Source organism: Numenius arquata, chromosome 21 (assembly GCF_964106895.1).
Source record: "Numenius arquata chromosome 21, bNumArq3.hap1.1, whole genome shotgun sequence".
Classification (NCBI taxonomy): Eukaryota; Metazoa; Chordata; class Aves; order Charadriiformes; family Scolopacidae; genus Numenius; species Numenius arquata.
This window is the reverse complement of record NC_133596.1, coordinates 4,553,633-4,568,920: the sequence shown is the minus strand read 5'-3', so window position 1 is coordinate 4,568,920 and position 15,288 is coordinate 4,553,633. Positions and strand designations below refer to the sequence as shown.

General features: G+C 50.4%; 1 protein-coding gene across 5 annotated transcripts; it reads left to right on the top strand.

The window, feature by feature from the left end:
* Nucleotides 1-1,419: 1,419 nt before the first annotated feature.
* MTFR1L (mitochondrial fission regulator 1 like) lies at nucleotides 1,420-14,281 on the top strand. 5 transcript variants are annotated; one of them, XR_012463619.1, is made up of 9 exons: nucleotides 1,438-1,494; nucleotides 1,676-1,793; nucleotides 2,743-2,847; nucleotides 3,508-3,617; nucleotides 4,345-4,556; nucleotides 7,999-8,311; nucleotides 13,210-13,335; nucleotides 13,794-13,922; nucleotides 14,040-14,273. XR_012463619.1 is itself a non-coding variant. In XM_074162244.1 (8 exons), exons 2-7 carry the CDS (start codon nucleotides 1,779-1,781, stop codon nucleotides 13,313-13,315), a joined length of 861 nt encoding a protein of 286 aa, XP_074018345.1. In that variant the 5' UTR covers nucleotides 1,438-1,494; nucleotides 1,676-1,778; the 3' UTR covers nucleotides 13,316-13,335; nucleotides 14,040-14,281. The 5 variants fall into 5 exon arrangements, 4 of the variants coding, with proteins under 4 accessions (XP_074018344.1, XP_074018345.1, XP_074018346.1 ...); XM_074162244.1 differs by lacking the exon at nucleotides 13,794-13,922 and having other exon boundaries at nucleotides 14,040-14,281; XM_074162245.1 differs by lacking the exon at nucleotides 13,794-13,922 and having other exon boundaries at nucleotides 14,080-14,273.
* Nucleotides 14,282-15,288: the final 1,007 nt, after the last annotated feature.

Here is a 15,288-nt window from a genome sequence, read left to right as displayed (position 1 = left end):
GACAGCCACGGCTGTTGATGCTTTTTCTGCTCTCTGAAGCACAATTTTGTTGGACCAAATCAAATCGGGGCGGGGGGGAAGCTGATTTTTTTTTTTTTCTGGAAGGGCTGTTTTCATTCCTGGGCTCCAGGACCTGGGAGGAACCCGAGGGGTGGCAATTACCCTGTCCCCACCCTGCCCGAGCCCTCCTGTCTGCGTCCCTGGCTGGACACGGAGCTTAGATGGACCTCTGGGCTGAACCAGCATAACTTCACTAATTGCTCTTAGGGAGATTAATTACCCCTGGGATGTTTCTCAGCGTCGGCTTTATAACTATGCATTAGCTCTGCACCTTTCTAGCGCTCCATGGGGCTTGCGGTGACAGCCTTGGATCCGGCAGCGCTTTTCAGCTGCGTGAAGTGCCAAAGCCTCCGGGGCAGCGTTGGGAGACCCCGCTCCTGTCCCAGCGGGGGTCTCATCCTCTCAGGGGACTTTTGGTCTTGTCCCTTTTCGGGGGGAACTTTGGCCTCGTCCCTTCGGGAGGCAGCGCTGCAGCGTAGGTCAGCCCTTCTGGCTCTTCCAGACCTTCACCCTGAGGTATTTCTGTTGCAGTGGAAGGGGCTGCCGAGGGATTGATTTTTGTCTTTCCAGCCTTGGAAAACCAGGCAGGAACTCCGCCAAGGTCCGGGAGCTGCCGGGGGCAGGAGATCCCACCTTTGATCCTGCAGCCCCGGAGCTCAGGTGGAGCCTGTGACAGTCCCAGGGGGAGCCCGGGGGGCGCAGGAAGCCTCGGGGAGCCCTGGAAGAACCTCGGTTTTCCTGGAGCCACCTCTGGGGGACCTGCGGGGGGACACAGGCAGGGCTGTGTCCCCCTCCCGTTAACCCATTAACTGCCACCCTGCCTAATGGATCTCTGGTTTCCGTGCGGAGCCCACCCCCGGCAGCTCTTTCCTGAGGCTTTTATTAATCCCCGCCAGGCTTTCGTTTGGATTTTTCCCCTTGTCTCCCGTTTGTAAACCCACCCTGTTTATTTCCCATAGGTTTGTGGTACCTCGTGTGGGGGGAGGAGCTGCTTTCCCCCGCCTCCTGTGCTTGGTGACGCTCTGGCCTGAAACCCGCGGCGGGTCAGAGCCGATGTCTGCCAGCGAGGCCCCGGGGGGGGGGGAGCGGCCCGGTGCGGTTCGGTGCCCCTCGGCGGGACGGGCCGCCGGGCCCCGGCTGTAGCGGCGCTTGTTAAACCCATCCCACCACCCTCAGCCTCCTGCAGTCCTTGCCTCCTCCGGGTCGGGCGGGGGGGGAGGTGGGAGGGGTGGCTGTAGCGGGAGGGGGGCGGTGGGACCGGCCCGGTGTGAGCGGGGAGGACCCGTCCCTTCCCCCGGGGCGCCGTTACGGCTCCACTTCCGGGGTCAGGGCGCATGCGCGGGCAGCGCCGGAAGTGCGGGGGGCGGGTTCTGCTTCCGGGTGATGGCGGCGGAGGGGTCGGCAGCGGGGCCGAGCTGCGCCGCCGCCCCTCAGGTACCGGCGGGGCCCCCGGGGCGGGGGGAGCGGGGTGAGCACCGGCCGAAGGGTCACTGCTGCCCGCGGGTGGTGGGGGGGTGTGGGCTGGGTTCGACCCGTCCCCGGGGGGGGTTCCGTGCGGGCCGGCGCGACGGGCGGCCCCGGGCAGCGCCTGCAGCGAGTCGGTTCTGTCCCGCAGTGAGAAGCGGCGGGGAGCGGGGGAAGATGAGCCCGGCCCGCGGCCGCGGGAGCCGCAGCACCCAGCCCTGAGCCCGCCCCGGCGGCCGCCGCCAGAGCCGGAGATGGCAGCGGAGTCGGTAAGTGGAACGGCGGGCGGAACGCCGCCCCCGCCGGCAGGAACCAGGCCCCTTCCCTCCCCCCCCCACCCGGGGGCCCTTCCCTCCCCCCCCCCCACCCGGGGGCCCTTCCCTCCCCGTGGCCGGTAGCCAGAGCGCCGTCCCAACGCGGAGATTCATTTTTAAACACTCGTCAGGGCTTTTAAACCCAGCGTCCAGGCGATGTGTGCGTAACAGGCTCTGGTGATAAATCCATTAATGGATTTGTTGCGGACTGAGCAAAATAACCTGGTTGGAATCCAGTTTGTCGTCGTGGTATTCGCTGTCCGGAGTCTCCTGCTGCCTCCTGTCACGAGAGCCCGTGACGGCCATAAAACTGTCAGAGGGGAACGCGGTCAAAGGACAGAACTTCACCTTTTGAATCCGTTTCAGAAGTACCCAGAGATCACTAAAACATTTGCTGTTTCTGAAAACCCTCCAGGGCTGATCTGGTCGGCCCTCGGTCGGGACAGGCGTTTCATCCGCTTGTCCTTTTGCTGTCGTCCAAGAGACGTTCACGGTCTTGTCGGTGCTGCTTGTATTAAAGATCATGGGGAAGTGAGAGTGTTCCTTTAAGTGAGACTTTCTTCTGATTTAATTTTTCTTCTGGGTCCCTCGTGTTACGCTGTTTTCCTCCTTTTGGTGTGTTTTCGTTTGGATCTCAGTGTCTGTTACCAAGTGCTTTTAGTTTTCAGTCTTGAAAATCCTACAGCTGTGTTTAAAATGCCCCTTAGTAACTGCCTGACTTTATGTGTGTTCAGCTGAAACGCGGTGGTATGGAATGAGGACCTTAGTTCTTAACAGGTTCCCAATTAAAAGTATCACTCAGTAAATAAAAAGGCAGAGAGCAGAGCTCTTGAGTAGATTGTATGGGACGATTTCCGAGGGCAACTAACTTGAAATATTAATTATATCATATGACTTCTTGTAGACGATCCCCATCTGGCAGAACAAACCCCATGGCTCAGCACGCAGCGTTGTCAGGAGGATCGGCTCAAACCTCCCCTTAAAACCCTGTCCCAGAGCAACCTTTGAGGTGAGTGGACTCGGAAGGGCTTTGGTGGTGGCGCGTAGGAACCTGCTGTTCTGTCAGCCGCGTGTGTCTGCAGAGCTGTATTCACAAAACTCATGTAGCAGTACAGTTAATTTTAAGATGGTTTTAATTCTTTCTTCTTTTTTTTTTTTTTTTAATTACGTTCTTGTAAAGTGATTATTGACAACTTGAGGGAAATCCTTCCTCGAGCAGTGTCCGTGGGCTGGGTCAGGAAGCTGGAGGGGACAGAAACGTGGAGTTGTGGAACCAACCCTTCGTTGCGTGACCTCCAGCCCTCCGGGCCCGTGTTTCCTAAACAGTACCCATACCAGGGTTTATGGAAACGCTTTCGTTACTGTTTAAGCTCAAGGGCAGCGCTGGGACGTGCAGCGGCAGAGCGTGGCACGTGGCCTTGGCAGCGCACGAAGCTGTATCAGGTGTCCCTCCGCTGCCGTGCTGCTCGGTGTCACGGAGCACGGCAACACGTGCAGAAGCCGACACGTTTGGCTACGTTTCCATGAGCCAAACGGTGTCACACGTGTGACAGATGCAGCCGCCGAGCCATGCGGAGGAGAAAGGCTGCAGGGGCTGTCACAGCCTATCAGGGAGACGTCTTCAGGAGACAGGACCAGCGTCTCCTTAATGGAACTCTCTTCTTCTTAGGTCCTACCAAATGTTTCGGAGCTGTATTTAAATGATGTCCCTCCAGTGCCCACCCTGGCAGACATCGTGTGGATAGCAGCAGATGATGAAGAAACATACGCCAGAGTCAGGTTGGTTTCCTCTGTCTCTGCTGCTCCTTTTTTTTATCCACTGGTTTATATATCTGATCCAGTGCCAGTTGAAAGACACTTTTCCCAAGAGAAAGGAAAAAGAAAATTGGGCGAAGGACCCTGGGAATAATTCCTGTAGGAAGTGCTAAGAGCCTATGCCATGTGCCATGTTTTCCTCAGTGAAGGATCTGTGCAGAGTAATCCTGTGATCCATGGTGTTTTTTGGTTCGAAAGTTGAAGAGTTGAGTTCTCCTGGGGTTGAAGTGCTGTGTCCCCATGAGTTTGGCTCTGGGCAGGTGAACTTTTGTCCTTAAAGCCGGGCAATAATAATAGGTGCCTCGTAAAAGATAAATCAGACTTTGAAATAGAGGCAAAAGTTAATGGGTAAGTGACATTTCCCAGGTGTGCCCAGCCCGGCACGGAGGCACAGCCACCAGGAGAGAAATGACTTGGAACCACGTGAGCACCCCCAGGCTTTTGTCCTTGTGTCCTCTCGCCACATCTTATGCCGCTGGGTCGTGATTTCTGTGTCAGGTTTTCTGTTCCTTGTCACGCAGAGAGAGCACATACAGCAGCACAGCACATCTATACGGTGGTACGTACAGTGGCTTAACTCATGGTGTTGAAGTCTTCTGCTGTCCCGAGGTGGAGGCAGAGCGTTAACCAAGTGTTTTTGTCACAGAGGGGTCTGGGCCTTGTAAATGACCAACAGGTTTTTTTCCTGTAGAAGTGACACTCGCCCGCTGAAGCACAAGTGGAAGCCGAGTCCCTTCACTGTTATACAGCGAAACGCTTCGGTCCCCAACCTGAGGAAGCAGGAGGAGAAGCTGCTCGCCTTGAAGAAACCTGGTTTACCAGCACTGAGCCGAACAACGGAGCTGCAGGACGAGCTGAGTCACCTTCGGAGTCAGATAGCTAAAATAGTCGCTGCAGAGTCAGGTAGGAATATATTCATATATTCCAGCTTCGGTTTGTTTCAGGAGAAGGGCTGAGTTAGCGAACCCTGTTGTTTCCTCCGTACAAACCAGACTCCGGTTGTTTTTCCGGTGGAGCTGTGGCTCCCGTTGCTGGGATGCCATCTCTGGTATCGGCTCAGTGCAGGTTCTGTGGTTAGATGTTTGCATCTGTGTCATTGGAGGATTCCAGCTTGTTTTAAAGAAATACCAAGTGCTGCTTGTGACCCCGTTTGATCTGGAGGCCGACTCGTCTCAAGCACCTTGTCTCATTAAAACATTGGTGTATTCTTGCCATTCCTGCCCCACGTCGGCCGTGAGCGCGAGGGTTGTGTCTGGTTTGGGGAGAAGTGAGAATTAGTGTTTGTTTCTGGTGTGAAAATGCCAGTGCTGTTTCTGTAGCAAATGAGGTATTTGGGGAAAAGCCTGAACCAATTAATTTATTTCCTTTAGTAAACTTGAGTGTGACTAAAAGCCATGTTTTAGCCACAAAACTGAACTGTGGGGAAAGACTTTTTCTCCTTCTTTCATGGCTTTTCCTGTTTTCTTAGCTCTGAAAATGTGATGATATTTGGTAGGATCCAAATCCCAGTGGTTCCACGAGTCTTGCTAAAACAGTGGCTGGTTTAGAGTGTGGAATCTGGTAAGACAGAAATGCCTTGTCTATTTATGGAGTTCTCAGAAGGCAGAGCAGCTGATCTCCCAACCCAAAAACATTGAACAGTTTTGCAAACTAAAGGAATTTAGTCCTTCTTGAAGACAGTTTTTCTTAAAAGCCGTATTTCTTTTATGCAGAATACTTTTGCCAGTAACCAAGGCGGCAGCTGTGTGGTGCCTGCTTCCCAGAGGAAAAGAAGGACCTATCGTTCTTCCCATCACTTTAAAAAAAAACAACCCAAACAAAAAGCCAGGATTGTGCCACACTCGAGATGATATCAGGCGGGTTAATTCCTGTTTGTGATGGGTAATAGTGGCTGATGAAACCTTCCTTATCTTACATCTTGCAAATCTCTTTTTAATTCCCGAATTGTCGCTCTGCGCTGCACTGCCTAGTGCGTGCACGAGACCAGATCTCTCGTGATCTGTGGAAGATGACGTGATCGTCTGATTGTTGTAGCCCCAAGGGACCTGCGGCTTTAATGACTGCTTATATTTAGTCCAGCTTTCCACGAGCCGTAAACGCGCTTCAACATGAAGTTTAGTTTGGAGAAGAGGAGGCTGAGGGGGGACCTCATTGCCCTCTACAACTCCCTGAAAGGAGGGTGTAGAGAGGTGGGTGTTGGCCTCTTCTCCCAAGGGAATAATGGCAGGACCAGAGGGAATGGTCTGAAGTTGGGGCAGGGGAGGTTTAGATCAGATATTAGGAAGAATTACTTTCCTGAGAGAGTGGTCAGGCACTGGCACAGCCTGCCCAGGGAGGTGGTGGAGTCGCCATCCCTGGAGGTATTTAAGGAACGTGTAGACATGGCCCTTCAGGGCATGCTCTAGTGCCCGAGATTGTTGGTTTGTGTCTGTTTGTGGGTGGGTGTGGGGTGTGGTTGTGGGTGTTTGGTTTGGTTTTGGTTTGGTGTTTGGTGTTGGTGTTTCGGTTTTTTTGTTTGGGTTTTTTTGTTTTGGTTTTTTTTTTTTGTTGGTTGGACTCGATGATCTCAAAGGTCCCTTCCAACCAAGAAGATTCTGATTCTGTGAAACAGAGTTGAGGTGTTTGGTTTAGTTGAAATTCTGGTTTCTACAGGGGAGACTTGGGTTCTTCTTCACTTCTGTGCAATGGTCCATGGACTCATAAGAATCTATTTGATATCGATAGCGTAAATGCCACCACGTGAGAATATATGTGATGGTTTTAGTGTGTGAAGCTGTATTTAGACGAGAGATTTCTTCACTTCCATGGTAAAGGGCTGTTGTGAGATAATGCACGTGGTGGTGTTTCTTGTCACCTTCGGTCCTGTCACAGAGCGCAGGACCCCGTGTGCTGCTGGAAATGAAGCCTCTCGGGGTACGAGGGAGCCACGTTACCCTCAACTCTGCAGGGAAAAAGCGTAAAACAAGACATCACAGATGTCCCCTTCAGAGAGGCTGCGTGTGTCCTCTTTCTTCTTCATCCAAAATGAGAGGAACAACCAAATTGCAATAAAGAACAGGGGAATTTCTGTGATTTTATTTTTTTTTTTTTTTTTCCCTTCTAAGTGTTGTCTTGGCTCTAGAGCTGCTCAGGCTGCGTGCTGGAAAAGTCTGCTTTAATTCAAGGAGAGTAATAATGAAGAAAATTAGAGATCCAGATGGGAGAAAAATGATTTAATCATTTAATACCTCTTTCTCTCCCTCTCCGCTCAGCAGGGTGCCTGGTTGTTATCAGCTGGCATTTGGGAACAGTTCCCATTGACTTCCCGGCCTCTAAGTCAATACCGGGGAGCTGTGATTTAGGGCCTGGCTGGACCTCGGTAGTCTGATGGAGGAGATAACCATTTAGCAGGCTTATTTTGGAAAGACTGATGTCAAAAAAAGAAGCATTGTGCAATCTGCTGTATTATATACCGTTAGAGAAATCCCTTAATTGGAAATTGATAACTATCTACAAGTTTACTCATGAGGCCAAGGACATTAGTGCTTTAAGGTAGAGTTTGTTTTCAATACAGGAAGGTTCTTTCAAGGAGATGTGCACCTCTCCTTGGCTTTTTGGTTGTTGTACCCTGGAAATACCTAACTCATTTTCACTTAATAGCACTCGGAATTTATGTAGCTGTTCTTACCCTCGCTGCATTTTAAAGCACAAACAAATAAATCCCATATTCCCTGTGGAATAGGTGGATGCTGTTGTCATTTACAGACGGTGATGGGAAGCAAAACAGGTCAGGATGCTGCAGTCACACGGGAAATTGCTGTCACCTGGTGTAAAATGCTGGCGCTCCCAAACCCGCTCTGCATTCTCACTGGGAGTAGTGGGTATGGGGGAAGGAGCCCGAAAGGAAAAGAAAGGGAAAGAGTTCTCAGGGTGAAGAGAAAGAGGAGAAAAGACAATTAAGACTGACATTCTGACACAGGCTCCCTCTGTCACCCTGAGCAGCAGCTAAATCTCTCTTCCTCCAGAAGTTCTTATCTGTAAAAGTGGAAAAAGTAAACATTGCCTGTCTTCTGCAGGTGTTTGAGCTGGAGGCATGATACGGTGATGGGCGCGACGGGAATAGGGATACGTTAGGGGTTGGTGGGATAAAAGGTACTGGAGAAGGTCCTGTGTTGCAGCCTGGTGCCACAGGAAGCAGAGTGGATGTGGAGGGTAACACAGAATGTGATGAATTTGTTTTCTTAGAGCGAGGGGGAGGCTGGCTGATGATGCCTCTTCAGTTCTATTCTGTTGTTTTTTGGGGAAAAAAATACCTACCTGGTTTGGTATTAGCTCATCTATCCACCTGTATTGTTTTCTTTTCCAGCTTCTGCTTCGTTAACACCAGATTTGTTATCTCCAGGAAGTTCAAATGCATCTTCTCCTTTACCTTGTTTCGGACCCTCTTTCCAATCTACAACTTCCTTTGTCATTAGCGATATCACAGAGGAGGAGGCAGAACTGGAAAGCCCCGACCTGCCCTCAGTCTCCATGCTTTGTTCTGCGGCCTCCGAGTGCTGTAAACCGGAACCGAAGGATCCCGACGAGGAAGATTCCGTGTCTCTTTCGAAGGCCAGCAGTTTTGCGGACATGATGGGCATTCTCAAAGACATTCATAGGATGAAGCAGAGCAAAGACTTGTAAGTGCTTCCTGAATTTTATTTTATCTGGTTATTTTTGTTGGTCAAATCATTGTAGAGGCTGGAGATCGCATTCACTGCTTGTTGATGCTGCTCTATTTTCATGATTCACAGCAGGGAAATACCTGTTTATAGCAGAACTTGCATTTTGGGTTGTTTTTCTTTGTTTTTAATGCTGGCTTATCTGGCCTGGATAGAAAGCAATGGAGGGGCACTTAATCCAGTTAGCACCACGTTTGGCTAACTAAAAACCCAAACCAAAAAAACCTTGTGCCCAGATGAAAACCAGAACCGTGTGTGTATTGGTGACCGTCAGAGGGCCAGGCTGCTCCCTCTGCTTGCATTGGTTCCAGGTGCTGGTGCTTGGACGGTTCTGCAGAGCCAAGGGGTCGGGAAGCTCAGAGGCTTTTTCCGCGCGGCACATGCAGGAATTAACAGGCAGAGCTTTTCAGCTTCTCAGCTTTTGCATCCGAGCGTGGGCAGAGTGAGTTTTCACTTGTCTCATGATGAGTTTACACATTGATCACAAGAAGGACCTCAAGTTGCTGACACTCCAGCTGCTGCCAGGATTCTGCCCAGCTGATAAAGTACTTTCTTTAACCTTAGCTGCGCTGCCTTCATTTTTACATGTGAAATCACAGCGATACACTTCAGTTTCCACATTTTTTCAGCCCGAAGATCTACCCAGCCATTATGTTGTGTGAGTTAAGATTCCTGGCCAAAAATAGCATGTTGTGTGATGGCTGTTCACGAGTTCTATGCCAAATTCAGTTTAAAAGAAATCAAATTCTCAGCACTGAAAAAATTATATAGTCAAACGAGAGAAATATGTTCAGGTTTTGTATCCAGACTGTCGGCGTGGTGTCACGGAGTTCACACAGCGTACCCTCGTGCTCCTGTTTTCCTAAGCGTTAAATATTACTCAAAGCTTAAAAGCTCACTTGTTTTATGTAAATCCCTGATGGTGAGTAGAATTCATACACCACGGATGAATTGCTCCTCCTCTTTCTTCCTGTCTGATTCTGAATTCTGAATTATTAGTCAATTCTGAAATTCTGAATTATTAGTCAGTGGGAGGGAGGATTCTCTGCTGCTGCGTGTGACTCGGCCACGCTGGCCCAGCAGAGGTTTGGGTTTGGCTGTAGGTAACTTATCTGTGCCGCTCCAATGGTCATTTGGTGGCTCTTTTAAATCCAGAAGAGTTTGCAGATGCTTCATGTTGTGACATGCGATGTTTTAATCTTACCAGAAAGGTGTGTACCTCTGGGACTAAGCATTCGCATGTTACAATGTAATTATCAATCTTTTAATTAGTGCAGACGGGTATGTCAGCCTTCTGTGGAAGCAGACTTTTCAGGGTAAGAAAACTGCCACGGTCTCTGCCAGATGAAGACAGGGAAATGTGTGTTATTCGGGGGGGGGAATTTATACAAATACAGATCCTGGTAGGGAGAGCTGAGGCATTTCTTATCCGTGCCTGGATTTGCCGGCAAGGCTCCTGGCAGCCCGGGCAGAATCACGAGGAGCCGGGTGCTGACAGGGGGAGGTTGTTTGCAAAGTCTTTGAGGAGACCTGGAGCAGATCCACCAGGGAGAAGTGAAAACGTGACTTGTGTGTGCGTGTTGGTTAGCCACAGCCCGGTCCAGGGGCTTGGGTGGTTATTAGACTGACGCTGGGATAATCAGCGGTGTTACCCCCCGCTGCGTGTGGTAGTTGTGGGGCGCACAAGCGTGTCCCCAGCAGCCGCGTAGCTCAGCCTGTAGGTGACAGGGACCGTTGGGGTATAACAGGTCACAATCTGACTGCAGTTTCCTTGAGGGGATGTCTGAGAAGAGCTGACGGTGGATGACGGTGTCTGATCTCTGTTATCCTGGTGAGCTGAGTGGGAGGGAGGGAGGGCTTGTGCACAAAGGCGGGATTTACCAACAGCGCTGATTTGGAACATCTTAGGAGATGGAGGAGAGCAAGGGTTTTGTACTGGGGAGTACCTGGGGGAGGGGAGAGCTGCCAAATCCCTCTCGCTGGGGCACAGCAGGCAAAGGAACTGAATCGCCGAGACCCCTTTCTCCCCTTGCAACGGCTCGACTGATTATCCGGGAGCTGGGTGACGCTGCTGCTGCTGCTTCCATCAGGGCCAGGAACACTTGGACAGAACAGCTGGAGACTCTTTCTTTCTGCAGCTGAACCATTTTCCTCTCATCTCTTCCTCTATCTCAGCCTCTCTTGCCTCCTACAGGCAACAGCGATGGTTTAGGATACTGTTATTACAGCTTAATTAAAGCTGTTTGAAGAATCGCAGGTAGTTGAACACCCGCGATGTATTTAATGTGATTTTTTTTTTTTTTATTATTACTTGATGAGCTTTAATTCTAGACACCATCCTGCAGTGTCCCTGCAGGGTTACGAGCAGCCCGTGCTAGAAGCTGCGGGCGTTGGGTTGTGTGGAGCGGATCTGGTGGTGTCGGTGTGCGGCGCTTGTGCCGCTTAAAAGGATCACGTCCTCTTTAAGTGGATGAAGGTACCAAACGATGCTTAAGGAGATAATTACATAGATACTTTCTCTGATGTGCCTGATTAGGACTTGGTGCTTAAACACAACCTTGGAAGCTTCAGGGATGAGTGGGAATCTTGGAATCACGGAATTGTCAGAGTTGGAAGGGACCTCTAGAGATCATCCAGTCCAACTCCCCTGCCAAAGCAGGGTTGCCCAGAGCACATCACTCAGGGCTGCATCCAGGCGGGGCTTGAAGATCTCCAGAGAAGGGGACTCCACACCCTCCCTGGGCAGCCTGTTCCAGGGCTCCATCACCCTCACCTTAAAGAAGTTTCTCCTCATATTTAAATGGAACTTCCCATGTTCCAGCTTGTGCCCGTTGCCCCTCGTCCTGTCACTGGGAACCACTGAAAAGAGTCCGGTTCCATCCTCCTTCAACCCACCCTTTAGGTACTTGTAAACATAGATAAGGTCTCCCCTCAGCCTTCTCTTCTCCAGGCTGAAGAGCCCCAGCTCTTTGAGCCTTTCCCCATCAGGGAGATGCTCCAATCCCTTAATCATCTTAGTTGCCCTACGCTGGACTCTCTCCAGTAGGTCCCTGTCTCTCTTGAGCTGGGGAGCCCAGAACTGGACACAATATTCCAGTTGTGGCCTCACCAGTGCAGAGCAGAGGGGGAGAATGACCTCCCTCCACCTACTGGCCACACTCTTCCCTACGCAGCCCAGGATCCCATTGGCCTCTTGGCAACAAGGGCACATTGCTGGCTCATGGATAGTTTGCTATCCACCAGGACTCCCAGATCCTTCTCAGTAGTGCTTTCCAGAAGATCCACCCCTAACCTACATTGGTGGAAGCGCTTGCAGGAATGCGTGTGTGTCCATGATTGTCAACTAGTGTCTGTGGTGGCCTCTGCGGGGGGAGTGACCGAGGGCTGTGCCCGTGGGGCGGGGGGGGGGGGGGGACAGGGAGCGTGAGGAGCTGCTTGGACTGTGAGTACTCCTTTATTTGTAAGTATTGTCGGTGTGGGATGGAACAGCTTGATTTTTCCATGATTATTTCCTTGGAGCGGCTGTAAAGACACAAGTTGAGTGCTGGGGCTCCCGTGGTGCTGGGGCTCCCATGGTGCTGGTGGTCGTGCTCGGTTGTAAGACATTGTACCCTTTGGTAGAAGAGGTCGCTTTTCTCACCCCGGTGTGGGTTCTCTGTCTCTTCACTCATCCCGGGAGAGCTTTTCCCGGTGACAGGCACGGCTCGAGGCTGTGTCGGCGCTGTCTGTCACCTCCTCCTCTGGCTGCCTCGGTTCCCCCCGTCCCTCTCCGGAGGCAGGTGAGGACACGGGGGTAATGCTGAATTCTGGGGTTTGCCCAGGTGGAAGGAAGGGTCTGGAGAGGGCTCTAGACCTCGTGCTCTGTGCTCTCTCTGCACCCTTTTCTGAAGGAACAGTTCTGTCTGAAATCAAAGGTTTGATTCTGGCCACAAAATCGGCTTTTAGTGATGGTTTTATGCAACTGGAAATTAAGAACTTGGATCAGACAAACCTGAGACAGCGCTAAGGGGAAACTGGGAGCAGCTTCCACAGGTTCCACTAAAAGCCTTCGCTGTTCATTTGAGAACAAGCTCCTGCTGAACACGTATGGAAATACTTCGGGGGGGGATATATTTTCTGACCAAGGGAGGATTTCAGCTATTAAAAAAAAAAAAAAAAAGGTTAAGCTCTGAAATTATTATTGCAGGTTCTAAACAAAACCTTAGTGAGCAATTCATGAGACGTGAAGAAAAAGAACTGGATTTTGGCTTCTTGTAAAATAAGCTCATTTACACGTCTGAAGCGAGCTGCTTGTGTGAACCTGTTGAGAGGCAGGGGCTTTGATAACTGCAAGCTACAGAAAAACTCCAGAGCAGTAGCGAAGCGGAGGGAAATCCGTACCAGCCCCCCCCCCCCTTTAAAACACCCGTAATTCCCTGTATTTAAATATGAATATATATCTCTGAAAGCATTTACCCATCGTGTGGCAAAAATTCATGAAAAATTAGTTCTAGGACATCGACTCAAACACTTGGAGAGTTACACTGAGGGGACGTAGGCTGTAAATAACTTGTGAATTTTATTTTACTCACCTGTTATTAACACAGTTGAATGAAAATTACAAAGAGCTGTGATGCTGAGATGTTCAGGATGCCCCTTGATGGGCAAAACGAGCTCCAGGTTTTCTAAGCCAAGAGGAAAGGGCTGAATTTTTAGCTACTTTTTGTTGCTTTGTGTTGTTCTCGCACCTCCTCCACTTGCGACAAAAGCCGATTGAAAAGGCTGCAGGAAAACCCTTGGAAGGCTGTAACCAGGCTGTGAGCCAGCAGCTGATAAAAACACTTCGCTAATTCACTGCGCTTCTGTTTTCCTCTTAGAAACCGAACTTCAATGAAGGAGGAAGACCCGGCCGTTCTTATAGCAGAAGTTCTGAGAAGAAAATTTGCCCTGAAGGACGAAGATCTGGCCATGAAGGAGAAATGATGTTACTGTCATTAAACTCTGTAAGCAAAAGTGTTACGCTCCCAAAATTTCCTCCACAGTAGCTGCCTTCCTAAGGATTGAGCCTTTTGCCTCTTCTAATTAGAAATGGTTTCTGCACTGGACACTTCCTTAGCAAAGACCCTACGGATTTGATGTGTTTTCCATGTATTGTTATATTTAAGAAAAAAAAAAAACAAACAAACTTTTTAAGAAGATGGAAATTGTTTTCCACCTGTATTTTGATGTTGATTATTGATAAGGATCTTCTGACGAGTGCAATGAGTGTTGCTGGATGACGTTCTTTCTACCTGCAATTTTCCTTAAGTTCAAATTAAGCATTAACTTCTAACCGCCCTGTTACGATATAACCAGTTACCATTTCCAGTATCAAGGGATGTCCAACATCCGTTTCTCTGTTCTGAGTACGGTACAGAGCTACTGAGAATAAGCTAATTAATTAATGCTTCCTCATCTTCAGTGTTTGGGAGGTTGTTGAATCACGGTGGTAAAAGGCGTCTTCCCCGTGACTCCGTTGGACCCGATGCAATCGATGATCAAAGCCCTCGGTCACGTTTGGGGGATTCTGGCTGCTTTTAGCGTCTCCCGGGTACTTCTTCACTCACAAATTATCCCCACGGTTGCATGACACAACGGCCCTGATTTCTTGCCAGTAATTTAATGTTTCGTTAATAGTCCTCGTATTCAGATAATGTATTTTATTTAGCGTTCAAAAGGTCTATTTATTGAACCACCACCAATGCTAGGAACCCGAGCACCCACCGCAGGAGCTGTCGCCTGAGACAAGGGAAGAAGGACCTTGGCATTGGCTGCGGCCGCAGTTCTCACTGACTGAAGAGGTTTCCTTCAGCTACACGTTCTCTGCAATGATGTTCCTCATGGCTGTATTTAAAGTATGATTATTATTTTTTTTTTTTTCCTTTATATAAAATGGAGCCTTAATAAGACAGCGGTTGTCCTTGAGATTATTCACGTGCAGCGGCCAAGCCTGTCAGCAGCGGGGCCGGTGTCCTGGGGAGGGTGGGGGGTGCCTGGGGGCATTTCAGCTGGTGCTGCAGACGAATGCACTCGGATGCCAAGGATTTTCTTAATCCTCCAGGCCCTCAGCCCTTGAAAAAAAATTAAACTGTCACCCCCCCCACCTTAAAGCAGAGGCTTGTGTTGCCTCTGGCCACCCATCAGAAATAGCATTTACAACTTAATCAGCTTTACAGGGAGTTGCTGCAGCTCTTCCCCCCCCTCGGATGCACACCGAGAGCCTCTGGATGGTACCATCATTCTCTCTCTGTCCCAGAAAGGCTGCTCTGCATAACGCCGCGGTGGGAACACACCTGCCTGCGGAGAAGGTGGAGCTGTAACCAGGAGTCCCTGGGCCTGGGAAGGCGCTCCATGTGCTGGCTGGGTGTAAGGGTGGAGCAGCAGTTCAATTCTGGCCTATGACACAGCTCCAGTTTGGTTCACGGTAAATTCTGGCCCCAGGGAAGAGTAAAGACAGCTTCAATGGCAACACCTGCAGTGTTGAAGACATGTTTAAGGAAAAAAAAAAAAAAAAAAACAAAAAACAAACCCCGAAACAGTAAAAACCCAGACCATTTCTGCTGACAAGGCAGCTGTTGTTCTGGAGCGTGGTGACGGTCACGGATGGACTGTGTGGACCCCTGGGGTTTTTGAGCAGCTGGTCCCCCGCTTCAGGGACAGACACAATCTAAAGCCCCATCCGAAATGCTGCCTGTCCCAAAGCAGGGGATTACGTTGAATGAGCCGTACCAGCAGCGAACGGGGAGCTCCACTGCTGTTAGTGTGATAAACCAGTACTGACCAGTCCTTACTGGGGCCTGCAGCACCCACTGCTCCACTCTTCACCTCACTGGGGCCAGACTGACAGACCCACCCTGTGGCTGTGACCCCGGCCCCGGGCACACCCCGCTCCAGCCAGGGCCCTCCCCGCCTGTCCA